The sequence below is a fragment of the Mustela erminea genome, chromosome 6 (assembly GCF_009829155.1).
Source record: "Mustela erminea isolate mMusErm1 chromosome 6, mMusErm1.Pri, whole genome shotgun sequence".
Classification (NCBI taxonomy): domain Eukaryota; kingdom Metazoa; phylum Chordata; class Mammalia; order Carnivora; family Mustelidae; genus Mustela; species Mustela erminea.
Window position 1 is genome coordinate 19,774,915 of NC_045619.1, and position 26,123 is coordinate 19,801,037.

At 36.2% G+C, this 26,123-nt stretch overlaps 1 protein-coding gene across 1 annotated transcript in view; it reads right to left on the reverse strand.

Moving 5' to 3' along the window:
- Positions 1-26,123, reverse strand: part of UTP20 (UTP20 small subunit processome component) — a 100,150-nt gene that overhangs the window by 27,124 nt on the left and 46,903 nt on the right. The window contains exons 27-42 of the mRNA XM_032346617.1: positions 25,188-25,396; positions 19,246-19,389; positions 18,448-18,527; positions 16,748-16,965; positions 14,868-15,012; positions 13,540-13,627; positions 12,564-12,707; positions 12,147-12,197; positions 11,621-11,773; positions 9,474-9,629; positions 8,867-9,007; positions 7,894-8,031; positions 4,267-4,406; positions 3,977-4,059; positions 1,370-1,659; positions 173-312 (exon numbers count right to left, since the gene is read on the reverse strand). Of these exons, the coding sequence (XP_032202508.1) occupies positions 173-312; positions 1,370-1,659; positions 3,977-4,059; positions 4,267-4,406; positions 7,894-8,031; positions 8,867-9,007; positions 9,474-9,629; positions 11,621-11,773; positions 12,147-12,197; positions 12,564-12,707; positions 13,540-13,627; positions 14,868-15,012; positions 16,748-16,965; positions 18,448-18,527; positions 19,246-19,389; positions 25,188-25,396 (2,320 nt within the window). The remainder of the gene's footprint in view (positions 1-172; positions 313-1,369; positions 1,660-3,976; positions 4,060-4,266; positions 4,407-7,893; positions 8,032-8,866; positions 9,008-9,473; positions 9,630-11,620; positions 11,774-12,146; positions 12,198-12,563; positions 12,708-13,539; positions 13,628-14,867; positions 15,013-16,747; positions 16,966-18,447; positions 18,528-19,245; positions 19,390-25,187; positions 25,397-26,123) is intronic.

A 26,123-nucleotide genomic window follows, 5' to 3' on the forward strand; every position in this document is an offset into this window, starting at 1 on the left:
CAACCATCCTTTGGTCTCTTATTCAGTACCCAAATTTCCCAATTAAAATCTGAAATCACAGCAAATTGTGACTGTACTTCTGCTCTTCCTCACAAAAGAGATTCAAGAGTCAGGAAGAAAGAACCAATTTTTGAGTTTCACTGAACTTTTCTAATATGTCACACAATATTACCTTGGCAGATTAGCTTCCATAACTTCCTGTGGAAGGGACTGCATTAGTTTAACCATAGCAAAAGCTAAAGGAACTCGAACTACTTCCTCATCATTCACAACCTTGGATTTTATGAGCTTGTGTTCTTCTTCCCTTTTAGTCTGTAAGAAAAATTTAGGTTAAACTAAAATAGAAATAAATGGATCAGGGACCTGCAAACATGCAACCTTGCATTTAAAGAGTAAGCTCTTTTGATACATCTTATTTCATTACATTACATTTCCACAACTACTGTCTTAAAAAACAAATTAAATTATGCAATTTGAGAATAATCATCTAAAATTTATAAAACTAGTAGGAATAAGAAAATGTTTTCCAAAGGAGTAACCAGAAAAATGTAAAGCCATATTTTCACTGATGTAGATTAAGACTGCTATGAAATATATAAAAATCATAAGAAATCTGTATCAATTGGGATTTTCCAGACTTTGAGTGACACTGTTGGTATATAAGAAATACAGTGCCTCAAATAAGAAGTTATATTTACAAATATACAAAGTAATCTATTTAATATTTTATACCAGGGGCTGGAAAACTTCTAGAGGGTCTAATAAATAAGCATTTTGGGCTTTAGGGTCTCTGAAGCTACTCAATTCTGCTGCGGTAACACAAAAGCTGAATTAGACAATATGTAAAACAATGAGTGTAACTGTGTTGCAATAAAACTTCATCTACAACAGGCTGCAGGCCAGATATAGCCCATGGACCACAGTTTGCCAATCCATGTTTTACACTGAGAAGGAAAGGCTCTGATTTATTGAGAATCCACAGCTAAATGTTATACCTGTTAACCAGGAAGAAGATGAATTGTGAACAGCAGAAAAGTGGCCAAGATGTTGTAAAGGGAAACATATTCTAATTTTTAAAAACCTTTTCTTTTTTTGGAAATGAGAGTCATCTAATTAACTGCTTTGGAGATAGAAAGCGTATGTCTACCATATGAAAACCATAACAAAGAAACACCACTGCTTAGCTGCAGCAGGAGATGAACCTAAAGATGATGAGACAAATCAAGGGAGGTAAGCTGTGAAATGCTGAGGAAAAAGAAAAATCCCAAGGCTGAAGTCAATCAATAACAGTTTAGGAGCCTCAGCCTGACAGGGCCCCCCAAACACCCAGGTTCACTCAGACATCCTGTGTCCCAAACAGAATGATTACCGTAGATGCCAGGCATTTATGTAGCCTGGGCAGGATATCCCCAGTTATGGTTCCTTGGATATTTTTAATTGTTCTTTCCAATTCTTCCTTATTCCGAGGAAAGAAAGAGATGGACCCCGAGATACACTCAGGTTCTCTAGCTGATGTCTCTTCACAATCAGGTGGATCGGGATTTTGCAATTCTTTGCTGTCGTCTGACAAACTCTTATATTTGTTTTCCTTCTCTTCCTCATCCATTTGCTCTAATTCCATGGTTTCATGCTCCGGCAACTCAATCACTTCTATTGCATCTATGTTGAGTAAACAACAAAAGTCACCTTAAATCAAGTAAGGAAACAACACAATTTGTCACACAGTCTTTCCCACCAACATCTAATAAAAACGAATCATCACTATGGGTAGGCAAGACAAGTGCTGAGGAAAGAGCACTAAATGTGAGGGTTATGGTGTTTTGGTGTCTCACAGTTTGGAGCCTAATGACAAATAGAGACAAGTAAACTCACAATTATGAGGGTGGAAGAGCAAGTGCAGGAATACGCGAGGCGACTAGGCCAGCGGGGGGGGGGGGTCTTAAAAAAAAAAAAAAAAAAAAAGCTTCCAAAGTACTGTGGTTGGGGATTTCCAAAAACAAAAACCTATACTCATGAGCATGAAAATCATAATGGCAGCCAAGAGTTCTCATGCAGAAATGTCCCTGATTATAGGGTTCAGTTTATTAAAGAAAATTAGGCAGTACAGTACTGTGAAGCAAGTCCAGGCGTGGCTCTGCTAACAAGCCATGTGACCAGAGTAGGCTTTGGATTCTTTATCAATAAGATGGAGATGTCATCTACCTTATAAGACTACTATGACGGTTAAATGAGATAAAGTCAACAATGCACCCAAAATATGTTTCTGACACTTCACTAACTTTCAAAAATGGCAGCTATTAGTCTTTATTTTGTTTACTGGCCATATAGCTTTATACTTACCATATTCCTTTACACTTCTGAATTGTAATTTTTCATATAAAAAATAATGGGGTAACTACCAACTAAGATTCTTGTAAGATTTTTATAAGAACAAATAAGACAATGTCTTTAAAGGCCCAGGTCATAGTAGGTGCTCAATAAATACTCCAAACATATCTAAGAAGAAAAGAGATAGTTAAGCAAATAAAGTATTTTAATTTTTAATGTTTCTGTTTATGCAAAATTATAAAATGTAGATTCCACTGCCTGAAGAAAAACTGTTAAGGGGCTTTAGTTTAGTACATTAGTGGTTTAAAACACACATAGTGCCTACAAATTCAAGCCAGTCTTTGTTATTAATTAGTGTGACTCTACAGTGATTTTACTATGAATCATAGAATTAGAAAATTCTGAATAGGAAGGAATGGTGGAGTCGTGCAAACTGAGGGCCAGAATATTTCAATGTCTTTAGCAAAAATAATTAGCCCACTGGTCCATTTAAGTGTTCATTCTTTTCTTTTAACAGGTTAAGGAAATTTCTAATCAGTTCTCATCTGATATCATGAATAGATGCTGAATTTAATCAACTATTTCCCTTGTGTCTCTTTAGAAGACCACATGCTTTTTGGATGTTAATATGTTAAATTCCATCAACCAACTATACCAACTTCATGAGTTAGTGGAGGCTTCCTCTATCTATCATCTAAAATGGCAGGCATAGGTTGAAATTATTGAGTCCTTAAATATTTGTAGAACCTCCCTATAAAACAGGGTGAACATGGTATTTTCATTAGAAGATGGTTTTTAACTACAGAGTCAATTTCTTTAGTGGTTAGAGATGCATCCAGATTTTCTATTTCTTCTAAAGCCAGATTTTGTATTTTTGTTTTTAAGATTATTTATTTATTTGACAGAATGAGAGAGAGACAGTGAGAGAGGGAACACAAGCAGGGGGAGTGGGAGAGGTAGAAGCAGGCTTCCCGCTGAGCAAGGAGCCCGATGCAGGGCTCGATCCCAGGATTCTGGAATCATGACCTGAACTGAAGGCAGACGCTTAATGACTGAGCCACCCAGGTGCCCCTGTATTTTATTTTTCTAAGAATTTTTATGTCTCATGCAAGTATTCAAATTTATAAGTACATAGATCATAACATTATTCTACCTTTTTCGTTTAACTATGACCTTTTAAAATTCCCAATGTTGTTTATTATGCCTTCTATTTTCACTTTTCACTGACAAATTTTGACAGAGCTTTGCCAATTCATAATCTTTTCAAATATCTATTTTTAGCTTTGATGAACTTTTCTTATTGTATCTACTTTATATTTAATTAATTATCACTCTGCTTTAAATTCTTATCTTATGCTTTCTTTGGATCTGTTGCTTAATGTTCTTTCCATAATGCAGGTGGTAAAACTGGGTTTCTATATAAATAATCTACAGCTCATTTTTTTAATCATACAATTTAGACTGGCGTTCTCTATTCTTAAATAAATTTTTACACAAATACTCAAACCATCTGCTTTAACTTCCTCCTGACTCATTCACTGGTCACTGTAGAAAAAGGTGGTAAGCTGAATTTTGCTAACTTTAATTCATCATCATCAGTTATCCAAGAATAGAATGAAAATTTAGTAAGGAAGTTTTAAAAACTTACTTTCATCATTCTGGATTTTTCTTACTTGTTCTTCAAGAGTTTTGTGATCAAAGTGGAATGCTTCTAACACTATTACTAGCAAACTGTTAAAAAAAGAAGGTACACAGAAATGTTTGTTTGATTCACATCATTTGATGATCAAAAGGAAACATTTGAAGACCTACAAACATTAGTATAACCTCATTAATACAAGCTGTAAGTAAATTGAGATTAGCAGGACCACTTCAAGAAATAATACAATGCTGATATTTTAAAAACAAAACAAAAATAAGAAGTTTGACCATACATACCTGACACCCAACTTTTGATTGATCTGTCCTGTCTGTAAAACATGAATGAAATGTTTCAAGTAATATATATATGCTGACCAAGAAAGATGTCTGCAAATAGCTCCAATAACTTCTGAGGCAGCAATGGTTATATTTTCATGCTGTAAAACAAATCAAGATCATCAACATAGAATAACATTTGCCAACAAAACACAGCTAATTTCATACATTAAAAAGCTTAGACAGTAGATGATCAGTAATTATAAAGAAGGAATGCCCAAAGTATACTCCATTTTCCCCCTAGCTCTAAGAAAAGGCACTATCAATTAAAGGAATGACACTGTACTTTAAAGGATATTAATACACTTTGGGTTTTTTCCCACTCAGACCTCTCTGATGGGTTCAAGTCTACAAACAAGAAATGAAGTAAATTCAAGTGTAAAAGTTGACAAATACTAAAGTTAACTTTAATGCACAGCTCAACATTCAACAGTACACTGCACTGGAGACATCTCTTTCATGCCATCATAGAGAACAGGGACTGGACTTAAACTATCTTAAACTTAAAAAAAAAAAAAAAAACCAAAAAAAAAAAAAAACAAAAAAAACCTATCTTAAACTAGAAAAGTAGACAAAAATATATGAAATAGCAGTTTTCAGACTCTGGACATCAAACAACACAGTTCAGTCTTCCCTGACAGAAAGGTAACAAATGAAGCGTGTCTTATAATTGCCCTAATTCACAGTGTTGCAGCACAAGAGGAGAAACTCAAAAGGGGCTCAGTGGTCTCCCTAATGCAAGGAGACAGAGTTGAGGCTGTGGCAGCTAGAGACCACAGGGCAGAGCACCAGAGAAGAGAGAGCTACAAGGAGAGGCAAGTTGCACGGGCATACCAAGAAGCAGAAAAATACCTCTCACAAGAAGAAAAATCAACCAATTGAAATAGACCCCAAAATGACACATACGATAGACAAATAGTAGACAAAGGCAGTAAGACATATGATAAAATTACATTCCATAAGATCAAGAAGGGACAGGAAAGCAAGAACATGTTAGAGAGAAAGAGGTAAGGTATAAAAAAGGCCCAAACTGAATGTCTAGAAATGGAAAAGACAGTTCTGGGAGGGAAGACACACTAGATGGGATTAAAAGCAGATTAGACTCGGAAGAAAAAAAGATTAATGAACCTGAAGACACAGTGATACAAAAGTAAAACAAAATGAAACCCAGAAAAAAAAAGTAATGGGGGAAAAAAAAAAAAGAAAAGAAAAAAAAGAAAAGAGCCTCAGTGTGTTTGGAACAATTCTGAGTGGGGTCTCCAAAAGCAAGAAGGGGACCCAAAGTATTCTTGAAAAAATAATGGCCAAAAATTTACAAATTTGAAGAACACTACAACTCAGTAGCTCCAAGAAGCTCAATAAAGCCCAAGCAAAAGAAACATGAAGAAAACTACACTAAGGCACATTGTAATCAAATGGCTTAAAACCAGTGATAAAGAGAAAAATTTCAAGGCAGGCTGAAAAAAAAGGGTACATTACACTCGGAAGAATAAAGATAGGAATGACTTTTTGTTGGAAGTGATATAAACCAGAAGACAGTAGAGCAATTCTCTTTAAAGAAAAGAAAGAAAAAAAAAATAACTGTCAATCTAGAATTCCATACCTAGAAACATTACCTATAAGAGCAAAAATGAGAAAAGACAAATACGAACTGAAAGACCTCATCATTAGCGACCCGTGCCACAAAAAAAATCTGAAGGAGGTCTTCCTGTTAGGAGTAAAATGAAACAGGAATATGTCTGGATCTACCCAAAGGAATGACTGGAAAACTGTAATTAACTGGAAGTGACCAGAAATCACAAATATGTAAGCAAATATAAAAGATCTTTCCTTATTTTGAAAGCTCTCTCTAAAAGATAATTGGCTATTTTTAAAAAAGATTTTCTTTATTTGAGAGAAAGAGAGAGAGAAGGCGAGCAGGGAGAGGGGCAGAGGGAGAAGCAGGCTCCCCAATGAGCAAGGAGGGAGACGTAGGACTCAGTCCCAGGACCCTGAGATCATGACCTGAGCTGAGGGCAGACACTTAAGTGACTGAGCCACCCAGGCACTCCAATAATTGACTGTTTAAACCAAAAATAACGATGGATAGTGTCGTTTAAAACTGATGTAAAGCCAAAACCTATATAAAAATAGCTACATGATAACTAGTAAGTCAATAGAGATAAAATAAAATCATTTTAAAAAATCCAATTAATTCCATACAAGGAAAGAATAAAGAGGGACAAATGGAAAATAAATAAAAACATCAACAATTTAAACCTAACCATATTAATACTGATATTAAATGTAAATGGCCTAAAACCAATTAAAAGGCAGAGGTTGTCAGATTTGACAAAACCGCCAAGACTCAGTTATATGCTATCTACCAGAAACTACCAGTAAATCAAAAAGTCACAAATATGTTAAAAATAAAACACGAAAAGGGTATACCATGTTAACATCAACCAAAACTAAATATAATTTATTTTTTCCATCTACACCTCTTTCCTATTTTACTGCCATCAAAGTATAAGTTGGCTGGGCTTACTAACTCTTTAAACTGGAATTTTGGGGAGTATTCTTTCATTTACTTAGTTAATTCTTCTTATAAAAATGTTTTTTATTTACTTATTTTTTTTTAAAGACTTTATTTATTATTTATTTGACAGAGAGATCACCAGTAGGCAGAGAGGCAGGCAGAGAGAAAGACAGAGAGAGAGAGGGAAGCAGGCTCCCTGCCAAGCAGAGAGCCCAGATGTGGGGCTTGATCCCCGGACCCTGAGATCATGGCCTGAGCTGAAGGCAGAGGCTTAACCCACTGAGCCATCCAGGTGCCCCTACCTAGATAATTCTTTAAAAATTTTTGAAACAACAGGGGAAATCTAACTTTGCACAATACCATGTGGTCAACACAGTATAAATTCAAGTCACAACTCCTGGTATCACCTCAATTAGGCTTGAATTTTTGGGTGCTGTATTTCATCAATCTAAACAATAAACATTAAGGCCTTACAATGTGCACAACACTGTTTTTGGCACTATGTAGTATAATAATGAAGAGAGTCCTAAGTTCAAATACAGATTCTCATTCTGTATGTCTTTGAGAAAGTTAAATACCTCACTTATTGCCAGTTTACTTTCCTGTAAAATAGTGACAACAGCACCTATAGGGTTAAGCTATGATGAAGATGAAGTAAGATTATGTTAAGTACTTAGAATAGTTCCTGTATCTGGTATAGTGCTAAAGAAAAGGTAGTTATTGTTTAACTTCCTTTCTTATGAGCCATTTGGGAAAACAATGATTTTGGTAATTAATTATCAGAATTAAGTCCTATAATACAAAAATAAAAGTATGCTATGTTAGTAATGTGATCATTTATTTCTATGAGGGGAACTATTTTGTGGTTGGCCTCTTTGGGCTAATAATAGTGAAAATAAAGATTAAAGCTACTATTTACAGAGCATTTACTATGTGCCAAGTACCATTCTCAGGGCTTCAGAACTATTTTAAGCCTCTAATTGTGTTGACATCAATATGAATGTCACAACCCCATATGCACGTCATGGTATAGGTAGATGTTTAATGGTTTCCTTGATCTAATGTCCTACCTTGAGCATTTTCTCGTCAAAAATTGGAGTCATGGCATAAGGCATGATATAATTCTGAAGAGATTTAGAAGACAGGACAATTTTGCCTTCCATTAGTTGTTTTGCCAGTTTCTTCAAGGCTCTTGCTCGTCTGTGGATCTATGAGTTAGATAAAATAAGAATTAGTTACTGAATACACTCACCTATAACCAGCTCCATTTCAGTATCATGTTATTTTTCCATGAAAAGATTAAAGGAGTGAAATACAGTCCATGTGTTACATGAACAAACACCTGTGCCTTGATTTGCTTCCAGAGATATAATCCATAGCATTTGTTTAACAAAGGATCCTAAAGCATTTATATACTTAGGAAATGGCAAAGAAATGTGACACTATTATTGTGGTTTATGATACCATGAAAGAAAACAGACCCTAGGAAAATTGATCATTTCCTATGCTAATCTGACTGACAATCATGAAGACCAAGGAATGAGAGGCTCAAAACTTTTTGGAAAAGTAAAATATATCTTTTTAAATCAGATAGAACAGTTTGAAGTGCTTATTTTTTTTAAAAACTATTTTATTTATTTATTTGACAGACAGAGATCACAAGTAGGCAGAGAGGCAGGCAGAGAGAAGGAAGCAGGCTCCCTGCTGAGCAGAGACCCTGATGCGGGGCTCAATCCCAGAACCCCAGGATCATGACCTGAGCTGAAGGAAGAGGCTTTATTTATTTATTTATTTTTAAAGATTTTATTTACTTGTTTATTTGACAGACAGAGATCACAAGTAGACAGAGAGAGGCAAGCAGAGAGAGAAGAGGAAGCAGGCTCCCCGCAGAGCAGAGAGCCCAATGTGGGGCTTGATCACAGGACTCTGTGATCATGACCTGAGCTGAAGGCAGAGGCTTTAACCCATTGAGCCATCCAGGTGCCCCTGAGATGCTTAATTTATAGGCAGGAAAAAAGAACTCAACACGGAAGTGTTTTCTACCTGAATATGCTTCATATTCTCAAAGAAGTCCATTTCTGGATCATGGCAATCAGTGAGCTGTACCAAGTCTTTAAATTCTGGTTGATCTGGAAAGGTTTGAATTAAACAGGAAAGCACTGTGGTATAATCCTGTTGTATATTCTGCAAATGCCAAATTGAGAAAAACAAATTTTTTTTTTTAAAGAATTTGGTGGGTATTAAGGAGGGCACGTATTGCATGGAGCACTGGGGTATGGTGCATAAGCAATGAATTTTTGGAGCTGGAAAAAAATTAAATTAAATTAAAAAAATAAATTAAAAAAATAAAAATAAAAGAATTTGCTTTCTAGATAATATAAAGAAACACAGAAAAAAACCACTATAATGTTTACAATTTTCTTTTAACATAAAACATTCCCACTGTAAACACAAACTATAAGATCAGAAGTGATCACTCTCCTTTATATTCCCACTCTCCTTTTAAGAGTTTTGTATTTATGCAATTAAGTATTAATTAAATGTACTAAGCTGTTTTTAACAACAACTTAAGTAAGGAAAAAGAAAAACAAAAACAAAATCCATAACAGTAGTACATAAAAGACAAAGATGTAATTGCAAACCCCAATACCTCTGTCTGGCTCTTCAATCCTTTCCTCAACTTCTCCAGGAGTGAACGATGAATGATTTCCCTATATTCTTTCTCCGTGACATTCAGGGCAGCTAACTTTTTGATGATACTCATCAGGCACATGCTGGCATTATCACTTAAAGACATGTCTCCTAACTTGAAACAAGAAAAAACAAAACAAAACAAAATTATTCTGTGTAATAACTATAATATGGAATATTATTTCCCAATGAACAGTTTATAAAATGTTGATACTCCTCTATGTAAAGATCCCTCCTAAGAAATGTTCCCCAAGTACATCACATCTAAGGAAGAACTAAATGTAGGGCTGTGAGGAATATGCACGCATACCTCAGAGATCTTGTGACTTTGGTTGCAGACCACCAGATCAAAGTGAAAATCGTAATAAAGTGAGTGAAATGAACAAATGAATTTTTTGGGTTCCCAGTACATATAAAAGTTATGTTTACACTATTCTATAATTTATTAAGTGTGTAATAGCATTATGCCTAAAAAAACAAGGTACATGCCTTAATTAAAAAATACTATGATCTGTTATTTTAGTGCATCATAATCACTGCTTGCAGATCATTGTGATAAATATAATCACAATGAAAAAATACTGTGAGAATCACCAAGATATGACACAGAGATATAAAATAAACAAATGCTGTTGGAAAATGGCACTGATAGGACTTGTTCAAAGCAGTCCTTCAATTTGTTAAAAAAAAAAAAAATGCCAAAACCAAAAAACACAGGCCTAATAAAATGAGGTAGTCCTGTAGTAAATTACTGAAAAATCATGCTTACTGAGAAGTCACACTCTGATTTGGAAAACAAGATGCAATAGACTTTTTGCTTAGTTTTATTTCCCAAAGCAAACAGAATAAAAGATTCACTAAAGCTTGTTTTCAATATTCAGTATCATGTGATAACTGAAAACGACAGAGTTGGCTGGTATAATTTTGGTTAGTTGTGCTCCAATTCCTAGTGTGAGCAATGTAGGTAGTGAATGTGGAGCAAGTATTGCTAACTCAGCTAAGCAGGCAGTGATTTGGAATTCTTTGTGCTAGAATTTGATATGAAATATGAAGAATCAGCCCCAAACGGGGAGATTACTTTTTCATATATTACATAATCATTAACATCAGATGAATAGTTATAAAATGCCACAAAGAGATTACTGATGACTTTACATGGTTAACTATAAATCAAAGGTTTCATTTTCCCCAGTTTTGGGTTTTAATTCAGTCCAGCAACATGGTACTTAAAATAGTATGAACCCTTTATATTTCTGGATCAATAAAAGAGGGCAAACTGTCAAATAATACAGTGACAAAACTTTAAAACACTGAGATATAACTGAAACACTATACAATTCACCCTTTTAAAGTGTACAATTCAATGTTTTTTGGATATTCATAAGTTTGTACAGCCATCACCACTATCTAACTTTAGAACATTTTCATCTCCCCGCCCCAAACAAAACCCTGTGCCAATCAGAAGTCCTTCCTTACCATTCCCATTTCTCCCTCCCTGGCAGCCCTTGGTAACCACAGATTTACTTTCTGTCTCTATGAATTTCCCCTATTCTAGCACATGGCTTTTGTATTTTTCAAAGTGCTTCCACATATTATTTTATTCAAAATATTTGTCTTTTACATCATGAGAATAACAATATGGTCTTCACCAAACAAAACAGTCTGCAGCCACAAGAAATTATACACAAAAATCTGTGTCTTGCTCACAACACAAATTAAGAAATCGGGTCATGCAATTATCGTATGATCTCTCTGATATGAAGAATTTGAGAGGCAGAACGAAGGACCATGGGGGGGGGTAGGGGGAGAAAAATGAAACAAGATGGGATCAGGAGGGAGACAAGCCATAAGAGACTCTTAATCTCATGAAACAAACTGAGGGTTGCTTGGGGGGCGGGGGTAGGGAGAGGGTGGTTTGGTTATGGACATTGGGAGGGTATGGGTTATGGTGAGTCCTGTGAAGCGTGTAAGCCTGATGATTCACAGACCTGGACCCCTGGGGCAAATAATACATTATATGTTAATTAAAAAAAAAAAAAGAAATCATGTAGTTGTATTATCAAAACAATGAAAAACAATTCATAAATTTTTCCTATAAAAACCTACCTCCATATTATAGAAACAATTATGCATAACTGGAATTAAGTAGTTAACATCAACAGTTTGCATCTCTTTAATATAAGAGGTGATAGTCTGGAATGTTGCGAAGCGAACATCAAAGTTGATATCATCAAGATGTCTTTGATCAAAGGCATTAAGCTAAAAAAAAAAAAAAAAAAAAAAAGGCATTAAGCTACAAGAAATGAAAACATTGAAACACTGTGAAACACTGAAAATGTAGATGAAGGTATACAAATCTTAAATTTAAAAAAATGACAATACTTTTTTTTAAAAAAAAGATTTATTTATTTATTTATTTGAGAGAGAGACAGTGAGAGAGAGCATGAGCGAGGAGAAGGTCAGAGAGAGAAGCAGACTCCCCATGGAGCTGGGAGCCCGATGTGGGACTTGATCCCGGGACTCCAGGATCATGACCTGAGCCGAAGGCAGTCGTCCAACCAACTGAGCCACCCAGGCGTCCCAAAAAATGACAATACTTTTGAAGCAAAAGAGAAATATAAGACTTTCTTACCTTGACAACATCAGTAATATATTTTAATCCACTATCAAAATCAGAAAGAGTCTGAAAGGAATGAAAACAGTATATTATTATTGAATAAAACCTTAACTTTTCTTTTTAAGATTTTATTTATTTATTTGATGGAGAGAAATCACAAGTAGGTGGAGAGGCAGGCAGAGAGAGGGGGAAGCAGGCTCCCTGCTGAGCAGAGAGCCTGATGCAGGCCTCGATCCCAGGACCCTGAGATCATGACCTGAGCCGAGGCATCCCAAATCTTAACTTTTCTGTCCTCCTCCCTTCAATTCCCTCTTTCCACTCAAATTTATATGAAACATCATGTTGACACCAAGGAAGCTGTCAATATGTATTACATGTCACAGTGATCTTTTTAAAAAGGGGTGGTTTGGGGTAAAAATGAGTACTACAGACCTGGAAAACTGTACAAAGCAATTGTCTTGACAACTTATTCTTAATAACCGAGAAGAGCTTTGCTAGAGGCTTGAGGAAGTTTGTAGGCTCCAGACAATGTTTCAACAGGTTTTGTACTGTCACCAAAATATCAACCTCTGTATCCTTAAGAAGGAACATTAACAGAAATCACATTTCAGTAATTCAGAAAACTGGTCAACTTGGCTTTAATATTATAGCACAGAAAATAAATAACTTTCAATAAGCACAAGGAGTATTCAGAAAAGTTATTTCATAGGCCTTTGAAAGTTCTTAGCATTTTAACTTCACCTAAAATCCACAATAATGTCCATTAACAGCTTCTTCCTTTAATTCTAATAGAAAATACACATGGTTTTGGAACATAATTTCTTCTATGTCCAGTCCAAAAAGGGCCAAGAAAAATGAGGTTGCTGAAGAAAAATCCTCACTTCTGGTTCTCTACAGATCTGGGGTCTTCTCTACTGAATTACTGTATAGTAAGAGATGTTCAGTGTAGCTACTAAAGCCTCACTGAGTTTGAGCCATTTGATTTGACTTGAGATTAAACTAAAAGTTGGAAAATCGTTTTAGAAACTCCTAGCTCCAGGTAATATTAATATAATCTGACTTTTCATTAGCAGTTCTGCAACTGTGATGCATACTTAAGATTATATGATGCGCTTCTTGGGTTCCAGATTTGTTATTGATCAAAGTGAGAGGAAAAAAAAAAGAAGTGAGAAAAAAAAAATGGATTAGAAGCTAAAGAAAGAAAAATGAAGGACTGATGAGGGTGCTTCCAGCCTCTTGTTCCCCCTCTTTCCCAATGCATCTCCTCTATTTCTAATTTTATATTTCTGTATAAAATCTTTTTGCAAATACATCACAGAATCTACCCAATGAAAATTATTGCTCATGGATGAACCTTAATAATCAAGTACCACTGTAATGAAAAAGCCAATGTCCTGTGAATTTTTACCTGAGGAACATTGCCACGGTGGAGGAAAGGAAGAAGAAGTGTGATGAGCAGAGAACTTTGCTCTTTGTCTCTCATGAACTTGCTGATCCTAGAGAAGGTGAAAAACTGATACGTAAGATACACAAGTGAAGAGTATTTCTCTAAGAAGTTAAACGTTTTGTAGAAAACATGTGACAGACACAGGTGGCTTTTATGTGTTCATGTAGGAAAAGCTTAACTGACTTGTATGCAGGGTCCACTTTTATTTCTCTCGAACTTCAGGCTCATGGCTACTAATCTATTTCTCTTGCAACATCTGATTTTGTAGGTGAGTAAGAGGAAACTCCGATGCTATAATCTGAATATCAGCAATTTCTTTTTTTAAATTATTTTTGTTATTACTATCTTTTGACAATTAGTAATTTCTCACTTTACAAAGAAAATAACATTTTTAAGAGCCAAGACTTGTTTAAGGCTATACATGCGGTATTCAGTTTAACTCCCACGATAGCCTTCCATGTAGAAATGTTTAGCCCCATCTTGCCCAAAGAAAACTGAAGCTCAGAGAAGCTGATGTCACATCTAAGAAGTGGCAGAGCAAGCCTTTCAAACCCAGTCTTTATGGTGCCTAATCTCTCACCTTCTTTTCACTACCACACAGCCTGTGATAAAATTTAATGAGTATATTTTGTGTGGTTTCCCATTCTGTATAACTTAGAAATATAATAGTATGAATAAGACATGTCAAAGCAATTCCTGGAAGATTCTAATATATCATTTTGTTGTTGTTGAGGTAACAGAAAAAATAAACTTTGAACAGTTAAGTCCTATAACAATTCATAATTTAAAATGCAAACATTTTTTGTACTCTGGTTTAACAACCCTGCTACAGAAGACACAATTTTATATTACTAGGTCTATTGTCAAAAAGAATCTTTAAAATTCCTTGAAAGATCCTGACCCTTAAAAAAACAAACAGAACAGCCACAACATGCTCTTTTAAATGAATTATTTTTATCAATTAAACTTAAAAAAAATGAAAAGTATGCGATCTCATGTAACTCAAAATTCTAACTGAACAAAATATACAAATCTATTAGCCTACTTTAGAATTTTGAAGATTATTCTCTCATAATAAAATGAAGATAGATGCCATAAAAGTTTTCTAATGAATATACAGGCAGAGAAGAAGAATTCTACGTTATCTTAAAAATGGAGGGCATTTAAAAATACTTAAAATCTTTTCAGCTTATTACCACATTAAAATAATTGAAAAACTGGGTAAAAATTAGCAAAAATTAAAACCACGGATAGCAATGTTATCTTTTAAGGACCAATATATCACTTACTTTGATAGAATGCCAAGTTCCTTACTGACTTGTGCCCTATTCTTCTTCTTTTTCACCTTTTCTGCACTTATTGTGGTTTTGCTAAGATACTGGAGAATTGCAGGTACATGAGGTAGAATTAATCGTCCTCCCATTGTGATAGAATCTGAAAAGAAGTAATAAATGTTTTGATTTTAATGAACTATTAAAGGATAATCGTATACTATCTTCATAATGACAGACAAGGAGAGCACTCAATTTTCATAAAAATATAATAAATTTTAGTGATAAAGGAATCCATCAAAATCCTTGAGGAGAACACAGGCAGCAACCTCTTCGACCTCAGCCGCAGCAACATCTTCCTAGGAACATCGCCAAAGGCAAGGGAAGCAAGGGCAAAAATGAACTATTGGGATTTCATCAAGATCAAAAGCTTTTGCACAGCAAAGGAAACAGTTAACAAAACCAAAAGACAACTGACAGAATGGGAGAAGATATTTGCAAATGACATATCAGATAAAGGACTAGTGTCCAAAATCTATAAAGAACTTAGCAAACTCAACACCCAAAGAACAAATAATCCAATCAAGAAATGGGCAGAGGACATGAACAGACATTTCTGCAAAGAAGACATCCACATGGCCAACAGACACATGAAAAAGTGCTCCATATCACTTGGCATCAGGGAACTACAAATCAAAACCACAATGAGATATCACCTCACACCAGTCAGAATGGCTAAAATCAACAAGTCAGGAAATGACAGATGCTGGTGAGGATGCGGAGAAAGGGGAACCCTCCTACACTGTTGGTGGGAATGCAAGCTGGTGCAACCACTCTGGAAAACAGCCTGGAGGTTCCTCAAAATGTTGAAAATAGAACTGCCCTATGACCCAGTGATTGCACTACTGGGTATTTACCCTAAAGATACAAACGTAGGGATCCGGAGGGGCATGTGCACTCGAATGTTTATAGCAGCAATGTCCACAATAGCCAAACTATGGAAAGAACCTAGATGTCCATCAACAGATGAATGGATAAAGAAGATGTGGTATATATACACAATGGAATACTATGCAGCCATCAAAAGAAATGAAATCTTGCCATTTGCGACAATGTGGATGGAACTAGAGCGTATCATGCTTAGCGAAATAAGTCAAGCGGAGAAAGACAACTATCATATGATCTCCCTGATATGAGGAAGTGGTGATGCAACATGGGGGCTTAAGTGGGTAGGAGAAGAATCAATGAAACAAGATGGGATTGGGAGGGAGACAAACCATAAGTGACTCTTAATCTCACAAAACAAACTGAGGGTTGCTGGGGGGAGTGGGGTTGGGAGAAGGGGGGTGGGGTTATGGACATTGGGGAGGGTATGTGCTTTGGTGAGTGCTGTGAAGTGTGTAAACCTGGCGATTCACAGACCTGTACCCCTGGGGATAAAAATATATGTTTATAAAAAAATAAAAAATTAAAAAAAATATATACTAAATTTTAACTATAAAGATTAAATAACTTTTTTCTTAGTCATAATAGCTGTATTATTAGCTAAATTATAAATTTATAAATTTATAAAGCCCCTGAGGCTTTATATAAGACATTTTTGGTATTAGTAAAAGAACTGTTAGGATAATTTGACAAGAAGAATTCAGAGACATGACAGTGGAAGTCATTAAATTTCCTGATGGATAGTTGAGCTTTCTGGAGCATAAATAATCTGAATTTCTACTGCTACACAGAAAATTCAGTTTATATGAATTGGTATTAATTCCTACAGCAAAGAAATTCTTTTAATAATAAAAGTAATTAAAAGAATCAAATTGTGTTGAAATTTTCCATTCTGAGAGCACAAATGCTACTTCAGAAATCTAAGAATCATTTACTTTGTACAGCACACATACCATCTGCACTTTCCATGTACACACATCCAGTTACTGGCAAGCTCAAAAGTGTTTCTGTGGGTTCAAAATCTGGAAGGTTAAGAAGGTCATCGGCTATATCCATCACAATAGAGGCTGTGGCTTCTGAGAGATTCTTTGCTGAGAGAATTGCAAAAACGTTGGTCAGGATATCACACTCTGGGTACCCAGGTTTCTGTTTAGCCAGGAAAGGGAAATATCTGCAAGGAAAAACACTGAAGTTGTCATCTTATTTCTCAATATATTTTTTTCTGAAAACAAGTTCAGTAAGAATTTCCATATTGAGTTTAAATATATATGTGTACCAACATCAAAAGGGAAATTACTTTAAAATCTAAAATTTGATCGATAATTCCAGGCACCTCACAAAGATTGTTATTTAGGCACTTTATGTACCTCTCTCATTTAATCTCATAACATCTCTATAATTTGGTAACCTTGTCCCTACGTTACAGATAAAAAAAACTGAGACGAGTCTAAAGCCACTGAGGTAGTTAAGTTGTAAAGCTGAGATGTGAACATGGTATGAGCCTTTTCTAAAAGAAATGTACTGAAGACAGACTATTTTTCAACTATAAACCTTCTAGAATGTGAATGTATATATACTCACATAAAAACCAATGCTGTACAACATGGGAATCAGGAGTACAGACCAAAGAAACATTTACCGTGTTAGCATATGCAACATTCAGAGAGCAGCATCATTTTTGGGAGAGGTGGTGAATCCATCCCCAGTATGAAAGATGAAAGACACACACAAATGACAGGAGCATCCTACCCAGAGGAAACACACCAACAAGGATAGAGTACACAAAGGCTTTCCAGCCAGTGGCAAACCAGCAACTGTTCTACTTCAGGGATGTAGTCCTCTAACGATCAGCAGGAGGGTAAAACCAAAAAAATTCAGATAGTTTTACCACTTTATCATCATTGGAAAAAGAGCTCAAGCACTTTTAACATAGTTAGTGCTAAAAGTGCTTGAGCTCTTTTCTTCCAGAAAAGTTGGAAGTACGTCCCTAACAATAACAGTACTACTGATTTTTAAGTTTTAATGAAACTGTAAAACTAGCAAAAATGCGTTTTACTAAAATATGTATAAGTTTAACTTACATTGCAAAATGTTATTTTACCTTTTTTTTTTCTTTTAAGATTTTATTTTTATATTTGACAGAGAGAGATCACAAGTAGACAGAGAGAGAGAGGGAAGCAGACTCCCTACTGAGCAGAGAGCCCAATATGGGACTCAATCCCAGGACCCTGAGATCATGACCTGAGCCGAAGGCAGAGGCTTATTAACCCACTGAGCCACCCAGGTGCCCCCTATTTTTCCCTTTTTCAAAAATAATAAATGAATACTCTAATAAAAATTACCTCTTCCCTGTTCTGGGGTACCCAAACCTCCACATGCTATAGTAACATTACCAGTTTCTCACGTATCCTTTTAGGCATTTTCTACTTCATTTTATATTTATACACATGCACAGGTATTTTTCTTGGGTTACACTGTTCGGCAGCTTGTGTTTTTCTTTAAACCTGTGTATTCTGAAATTCAGCTACCTTATTCTCTTTAACTGCACCTATAGTATTTCACCATAAATCATATTATTAGTAACCTTGACTCATTTGGACTAGACTGGTCTAAACCACTGTCCTTTTTAAAGGTGGGAGAAAAATGGTCATACCTTGCGTTTCTGCTCCAGACACTAATCAGTTTCAGCAGAGGAGTAGGAGAATACTGACTCTCAGATCCAAGCCTTCTGATCTAGGACACAAAATAAAAGCAGAATACAAAATAAAAACATACAGAATTGTCAGGAAAAAACAACTAAAAAAGCAGAGCAAGTACAGAAATCCAAGAGGATAAACAGCCAAGGGATAAACAGCCAAGGGACAGAGGTTAACATTTAAAGGACAGACTGAAGAAAAAAATAAAGGAATCCAAAATAATGGTTACAGGGGAAAAATGGCAAAGATGGAGCAAGAAGTGCTAGACCCTTAGAAGGAATGAGGTACTTTAGGTTTCAATTGGTTAGAAGCGAGAGAGCTCAAGCAGCTAGAATTCCTAAAATCAAGTCTCCTCCATAGTCTTTTTAGCTATAGTTAAATAACAGGAGTCATCACAAAATGGTTACAAACAAGGTAACAAGGATATCTGTGTATTTTCCCTTATGCTTGTCAAAAATCCAGAGACACATCACTGAGGTGCTGTAACAGTTATATTCCATTTGCTTAAGAGACACAACCATATTCAAATTAACCTTAACTATAAATGTCGTGGTATTAAAGAAACCAGCTCTTGAGCTTTAGGTGATAGTGGAGGCAAAGCAAAGTGTTCTAAAATGTTCAGAAACAAAGGAAGCCTCGATGTAAAAGAAAAGGCCAGGATAGGCATTCATGTCTGGGTGTAGACTGTGCTGGTTAAAGTCATACCAAAAGAAGAAGAAGAAGGTGTCCGGGAAGAGGGTAGTAAAATAGTTTACCTGGGGCCAAACTGCACCATGAAATACAGCATCAATTTCTTCTGTTCTGAATTGGTAAGACTCCCAGTCCAGAAAGATGTCAGTTACCATTTTGATTCCAAGACGTCTTAAATTTTTCAGTGGGTTAATAAACCTGAGCTGTATCTGTAAAACAAAATCTTCTCTTAAAAACACATGTTTCATTTTTATCCTTGATTCCTCAAGGAGGCACTGTTGCTCAGATGGCTAAGAATCAAGCTGGACATCCTGTTAAGTCTATTGACTGTGGCTCTAATCTACATGGAAATTCAACTCATCATATCATACTGCTTTTCTCATTGAACAAGATAGGAAAGCAGAGACTTAAAAAATCAAATGGTGAGATGTGTTCCGTTATCACTGCCAAGTAAAATCACATTAAAGTGTACTTTGCAGGGGAAAAAAAAATCACAAGTGGAACAGCTGTTTGGTGTCCTACATTGTTGTATTTCTTTAGCTAAGTTATTGTCTCAAATATAATCCTGATTCCTTCCTATGAACAGAACATTCTAAATAAAACAAACCTTCCTTTTTCTTTTTTCTTATTTTTTGCCAACAAAATACCTTAGATTAGGGGGAAAAATTAAACCTTTATTTCTTTTTTTAAAAATATTTTTTATTTTCTTATAAACATATAATGTATTATTAGCCCCAGGGGTACAGGTCTGTGAATCGCCAGGTTTACACACTTCACAGCACTCACCATAGCACATACCCTCCCCAATGTCCATAACCCAGCCACCCTCTCCCTCCACTCCCTCCCCCCGGCAATAAACCTTTATTTCAAATGAAGTGACTTTCTTTTTCACTGTTTCATAACTTGTATTATTTTTTATTTTTTCTAAAACTAGGAGTTTTCAATCATTTTTGTTAACATTAGTCTAGGAGACTAGTTAAAGAATTTATGGTCTCTCTATATAGTGGAATACTTCATATAGTATAAGAGAATGAGGCGACTGAATCAAGGTATGGGAAGATCTCAAAACATATAGTTCAAAGAAAAATGCAATTTGGAAAAAAATCACAATTTGTCTGTTCAGAGGCACACAGGCTGGAGTGGGTGGATGCCTGAGTTAACCGCAAAGCTCTTTCATAACAGACTTTGCTACTTCTACTGGCATCTCCTTCCCTACTGGTTACAAAATCACAAATACGTGGCCCGTTTGCTCAGGCTCAGAGCACAATAAGTTAGTGACCCCCACCATTAAGTCCAATGGCATGACAGCCACTGACCTCAGCCTAAAAATACCACTGGAGGAAAATGTATTAACTAGTGTGCCAGACTGGAAATGCCAAAGATATCCAATGGGGGGGGGCGGATTATAAATTTGAAAAAGGGGACGCCTGGGTGGCTCAGTTGGTTAAGCAGCTGCCTTCGGCTCAGGTCATGATCCCAGCGTCCTGGGATCGAGTCCCACATCGGGCTCCTTGCTCAGCGGGGAGCCTGCTTCTCCCTCTGACTCTGCCTGCCATTCTGTCTGCCTGTGCTCGCTCTCACTCTCTCTCTCTCTGATAAATAAATAAAATCTTTAAAAAAAAAATTTGAAAAAGGAAAAGCTTCAGGGAAGAGGCATAATTTCTAGCAGATCTTAAAGGAATGTTGTAAAAACCAAACAAATGGGGTAAGGCGCAACCACTAAATGTTTTTCCATTCGATTAATATACTGTGGTCTCTGGATATATAAGTGGCCAACTTATTTTTACATGTGACCTTAGTGAGCTACATCAAAATCTAAAAACCACCCTGAAATTTATGAAGACAACACAATACTCTAAATAACGACTATCAAGTTTTATGGCCACAACATCATGAAGAAAATTGTAGACTTTAGTTCCTAGAGGAACAGTCTACATGACTGAATTTCATGTACATTTAAGTTACTCCGTTGTTTAAATGTTCCAAAATAATAAAATCAAACTAAAATAACCCTCATGATATATACTTCAGTGTCAGTCAATGTCTTGGAGGAATTAAAGGATACAAAAAAAGTAAATGTATAACTTCGCTCAAATACCCACATGTAGAAATTTAACTTACTCAAGCAGTATTACTATTCAGTAATTCATTACAGTACCTCAAGGAATTCTTTGAACTTGTCCATGAATTTTTTAAAAAAGCTCCAAACTGACAAAAAGCTTAGCACCCCACTAACTAATGATCTATAAAATTGCATAAATGATCTTCTGAGTCACTGACTGTTGACTCAGAAGTAAGGCTGCATTACTGAGTAACTTCTTCTAAGTTAACCAAAAAGTCAGAGAAATTATACAGGGTTTATAAAATCTCTAGCCTTTTATGATTTAATATACCCAGGTATGAAGTTACTATCACTCACTATAAGGCATAAATGAAAATTTCTCACAGAATTCCCCCTAATACCACGAAGCTCTCATATAACACAGAGAAAGAATTTTCCAAGACCTCTTTTCAGCTTCCAGTGTTGGCCCCCCACAAGCCTTTTTTTCACAAAGTAATCAGAGTGAAATTTTAAAAACATCAAACAGACCTTATTACTCCCTGGCTTCAAACTTCTCCAGTTTTCCCAGTACATTTTGAAATAAATCCATCTCAGAGCCCATGAGGTCCTACCTACCTCTCGACTTTATCTTACATGATTCTTCTCCCTCCTTGTGCTCTATCCAACTTGCCCTTCCGTCTGTTCTTAGATTTGTCAAAACTGTTCTACCTCAGGGACTTTACACTACTAGTCATTTTCTCTGCCTAAAAATGTTCTTCCCACAGCTGAATCGATAGAGGAATTCAAATACTACTTCCTTAGACAGGACACTGGCCATCCTAATAAAAGCAGCACCCATTCGCTCCCAGTTTGGTCACTTCCTATCACATCCTTTCATTTTATTTTAAAATCTTCACATCTTCACGTCTCTCCTCAACGTGCTCATATTTTCCTCTACTTTTGTGAATATATGGAGTGTATCCCTAATAGCTGCTTTAAGTTTTTGGCTAATTCTATCATCTGAGCAAAAAGCAGGCTGGGTCTGCTTCTATTGATTGATTTTTCTCCTTATTATGAGTAAAATTTTCATCCTTCTTGGCATGCCTGGGAAAACTTGACTGGATGTCAGAGACACTGAATTTTGTTTTCATTTAAATCATTTGAAAGCTTTTGAGTTTTGTTCTCTGATGTAATTAATTTACTTGGGAAAAGCATGATCTTTGTAAGCTTTGCTAGGTGTTGCCAGGGCAGCCTTTATTCCTGAGCTAATCTGGTTCCACTACTGAGGCACTCCCTTACCTAGGATTCTTCCTGGTGCCTTGGGTTTTATGGGGTTTCTGCTCTGGCTGTTGGGACCAGGAGCCATTCTTAGCCTTGTATTTGTCAGAGGACTATTCTCAGCCTCCCCCTTTCTCATAGTTTTTCCATGTCTGTTCAAGATGGATCAACAGGGACTTGATTTGGCCTTCCTTCTCAAGCAACTAAAAAACTGAAGAGAATCTATGAGATAATAATTTTCAGATACTAGATAGTAGGCAGCAAAGGGCAGTAAGCCCTAACGGGGTAAACAGATAAGGGGAATCCTATACATTCCCCAGATTCCTGCTTGGAGTTTCAGGCTAAGTGTGAGAAGGAAGAGTCCAGGCACAGGCCAGTCATCTTCCAAAGATGAGGAGATGGAGTCGTGTGGCTTGGGGAGAACTGATAGGCAGAAGTACTGGCGGGACGAAAGCTAGAGAGAGATCTGCAGAGGTTCTCATTTATTTCCCTTTCAGGTCTCACCACCAAGTGACATTATTCTCATTATTTCTGTATTTATTAAGTCTTTTTCTCCCATTATATTGAGTCCTTGTCTGAGTCTCATTCCCCACCTAGAATGATGTCTGGCAGATGGTAGGCATGAAATAAATATTTACTAAATAAATAAGGGGAGAGGAATTTTTGTTTTCCCTGTTTACTGTTCCATTTCCAGTGCTTACAACAGTCCCTATCACATAGCAGGGGCTCGATTAATATTTGTTGAAGGAATGAAAGAATAAAGAAAATAAAATGGTGCCTAAAAAACAGAAGATATGTTCTAAATCCCTGGAGCTTGGTAATCAGAGGACAGCATTTCATCAACTAAAGGAGATTTATATCCATGTGTAGTCCAAAAAAAAAAAAAAAAAACAGCATAAAATTCTGGCTGTCAATTTTTAGTTAACATGACCATATCTAAGAGGCTGTTCACCAGGCATATCAACAAATCAAATGAAACAAATTTGAGCCCAATTAAAACTGTGCCCATTTATCATTAACTGAGAATCAACAGCAAAAATCTTTGAGTCTAGATCTTCACTTCAAGTCCCACTAAGAAGCCTTTAGTCCATAAAGACATTAAGTTTCCGTAAGCTTTCCAAATACTTATGCCCACAAACTTGTTTCAACAGAACATAAATATATTGTCTTTAATACAATTCAGAAAATATTTACTGAGCACCATCTTGTGAAGCTTCTGGCAGTTAGCTGGCTGCCGGGTCTTGCTACTTATCTTTACTCAAAACATCGCACTTACAGTAGGCAAGCTTTTACTTGCCAAAGATCTCTGCGCAGCTCTTATCTCAAAGTAACAAGGGTGATGCTAACTGTATTCTGTTCATTCTCCAAGAATTCTGGATAAAGTTGGAAGATGTCTTATACCTCTAGGCTCTTGAAATTAAAATGTGAAATATGAGATCAGCTATCCCTGTATATAGAACTGTACTATATATACTGTATATAGAACTAACAAACTAGCTATATCTCCGTATATAGAACTAACTCACATCTATTATTTAAAGTCTCTTTAAAATATACAAGTGATATACAGCTGACCCTTGAATAATGCAGGGGTCAGGGGCATTGAACCCCTGCATAGTCCTAAGTTTTGACCCCCCCAGAATCTTAACTATTTTTTTTTTTTTAAGATTTTATTTATTTATTTGACAGAGATCACAAGTAGGCAGAGAGGCAGACAGAGAGAGTGAGAGGGAAGCAGGGTCACTGCTGAGCAGAGAGCCCGATGCGGGACTTGATCCCAGGACCCTGAGATCATGACCTGAGCTGAAGGCAGCGGCTTAACCCACTGAGCCACCCAGGCGCCCCAGAATCTTAACTATTAATTGCTTGCTGTTGACTGAAAGCCTTACCAATACCATAAACAGGCAATTAAAATGCACTTTGTATGTTATATCTATTATATAATGTACTCTTACTTTAAAATAAGGTCAGATAGAGTAAAAGTTATTAAGAAAATCATCAGGGGGGCAGCTGGGTGGCTCAGTAGGTCAAAGCCTCTGCCCTTGGCTCAGGTCATGATCCCAGGGTCCTGGGATCGAGCCCCACATCAGACTCTCTGCTCAGCAGGGAGCCTGCTTTCCTTCTTTGCCTGCCTCTGCCTACTAGTGATCTCTGTCTGTCAAATAAATAAAGAAATAAAAACTTTTAAAATAATTTATTATTATTATTTTTAAAAGATTTTATTTCTTTATTTATTTGACAGAGATCACAAATAGGCAGAGAGGTACGCAGAGAGAGAGAGAGGAGGAAGCAGGCTTCCCGCCAACCAGAGAGTCCGATGCGTGGCTCGATCCCAGGACCCTGAGATCATGACCTGAGCCGAAAGCAGAGGCTTTAACCCACTGAGCCACCCAGGCGCCCCATAAACAAAATCTTAAAAAAAAAAAAACAAACGAAAATCATTAGAAAGAGAAAGTACATTTATGGTGCTGCACTATGTTTATCAGAAAAAAAATTCCATTTTTAAGTGGACTCACATAGTTTAAACCCATGTTGTTCAAGGGTCACCTATAATTTGCATCCTCCAACTGCTCATAAATATTTAAAACAGTGAAGACTATTAGATATTCAGGTCCCAACCAATTTCCCAAGTAAAATGCAGACTCTTACTAGCCCAAGAAAAAAGCAACTATAGTGAGTTTGTCTCACCTTTTCTCGTTGGTCAAGGATGTGTGATGCCGTCGCTGTCATGCACAGCAGTATCTGCAAAATCTTCGGTAAGTATGCACTGATCAGATGACTGATGTTCTTTAATACTGTTTCAAGGCTATTTAAGATACCATGCTGACGACCTAAAGGAAGAACTTTAGACAAATCCAAATCTTCTACTGCTTGAATGACTGCAGAATGACACTCTCCTAATGAAACAAAGATATCACGTAAAAGGAAGTATTACTTACTTTCTAATTACAGCTTCCTTTTTTCAATTGGAAATATTAGTTACTCTCTAATTACAGCTTCTTTTCTTCAATTCCCTCAATGATAAAGTATTTTCTAGAGTTCCAATGATTTATACCTGATAATATACTTTCCTAATGTATTTTCCTCTGATTCTCTTACCAAATTCAGTGAATTAGGCATGGGAGGTTTTAGTATTACCACACTACAGACGAGGAAACTGAGAATAAAGGAGAAACTTGTGCCAGAACTAAATCTCCATTCTCATCCTATTTAGACTAGTCCCCCAAACCTGAAATAGCATTAGTCTTTTGTTCCACCTAGCAACTCCCATGCATTTTTCTCACTCTCAGCTTTCACTGTCTATGTTGACTTGAGCAGTTTCATAGAAAATGTACTGCCTGCTACATTAGGAGTTTCTTGAATGCTGAAGATCAAATGTTTTCTCTTGACACCACTGATGAATAAATAAAACAACAGTCCTTTATAAACTGGCACCAAACTGATTTCGTAATTTACTTAAAAGACTTGAATTGTTATTGCCTGAACTTTACTTCAAACCACTGGTATGAAATCATGAGCTTGCTAATTCATACACCTAAATGCTCTATCCAAAAACAGTATCATATATAGCTCTCCTCTTACAATGGAAGCTGTTTTCATTGAACAAATGCCTTTGTCTTCATC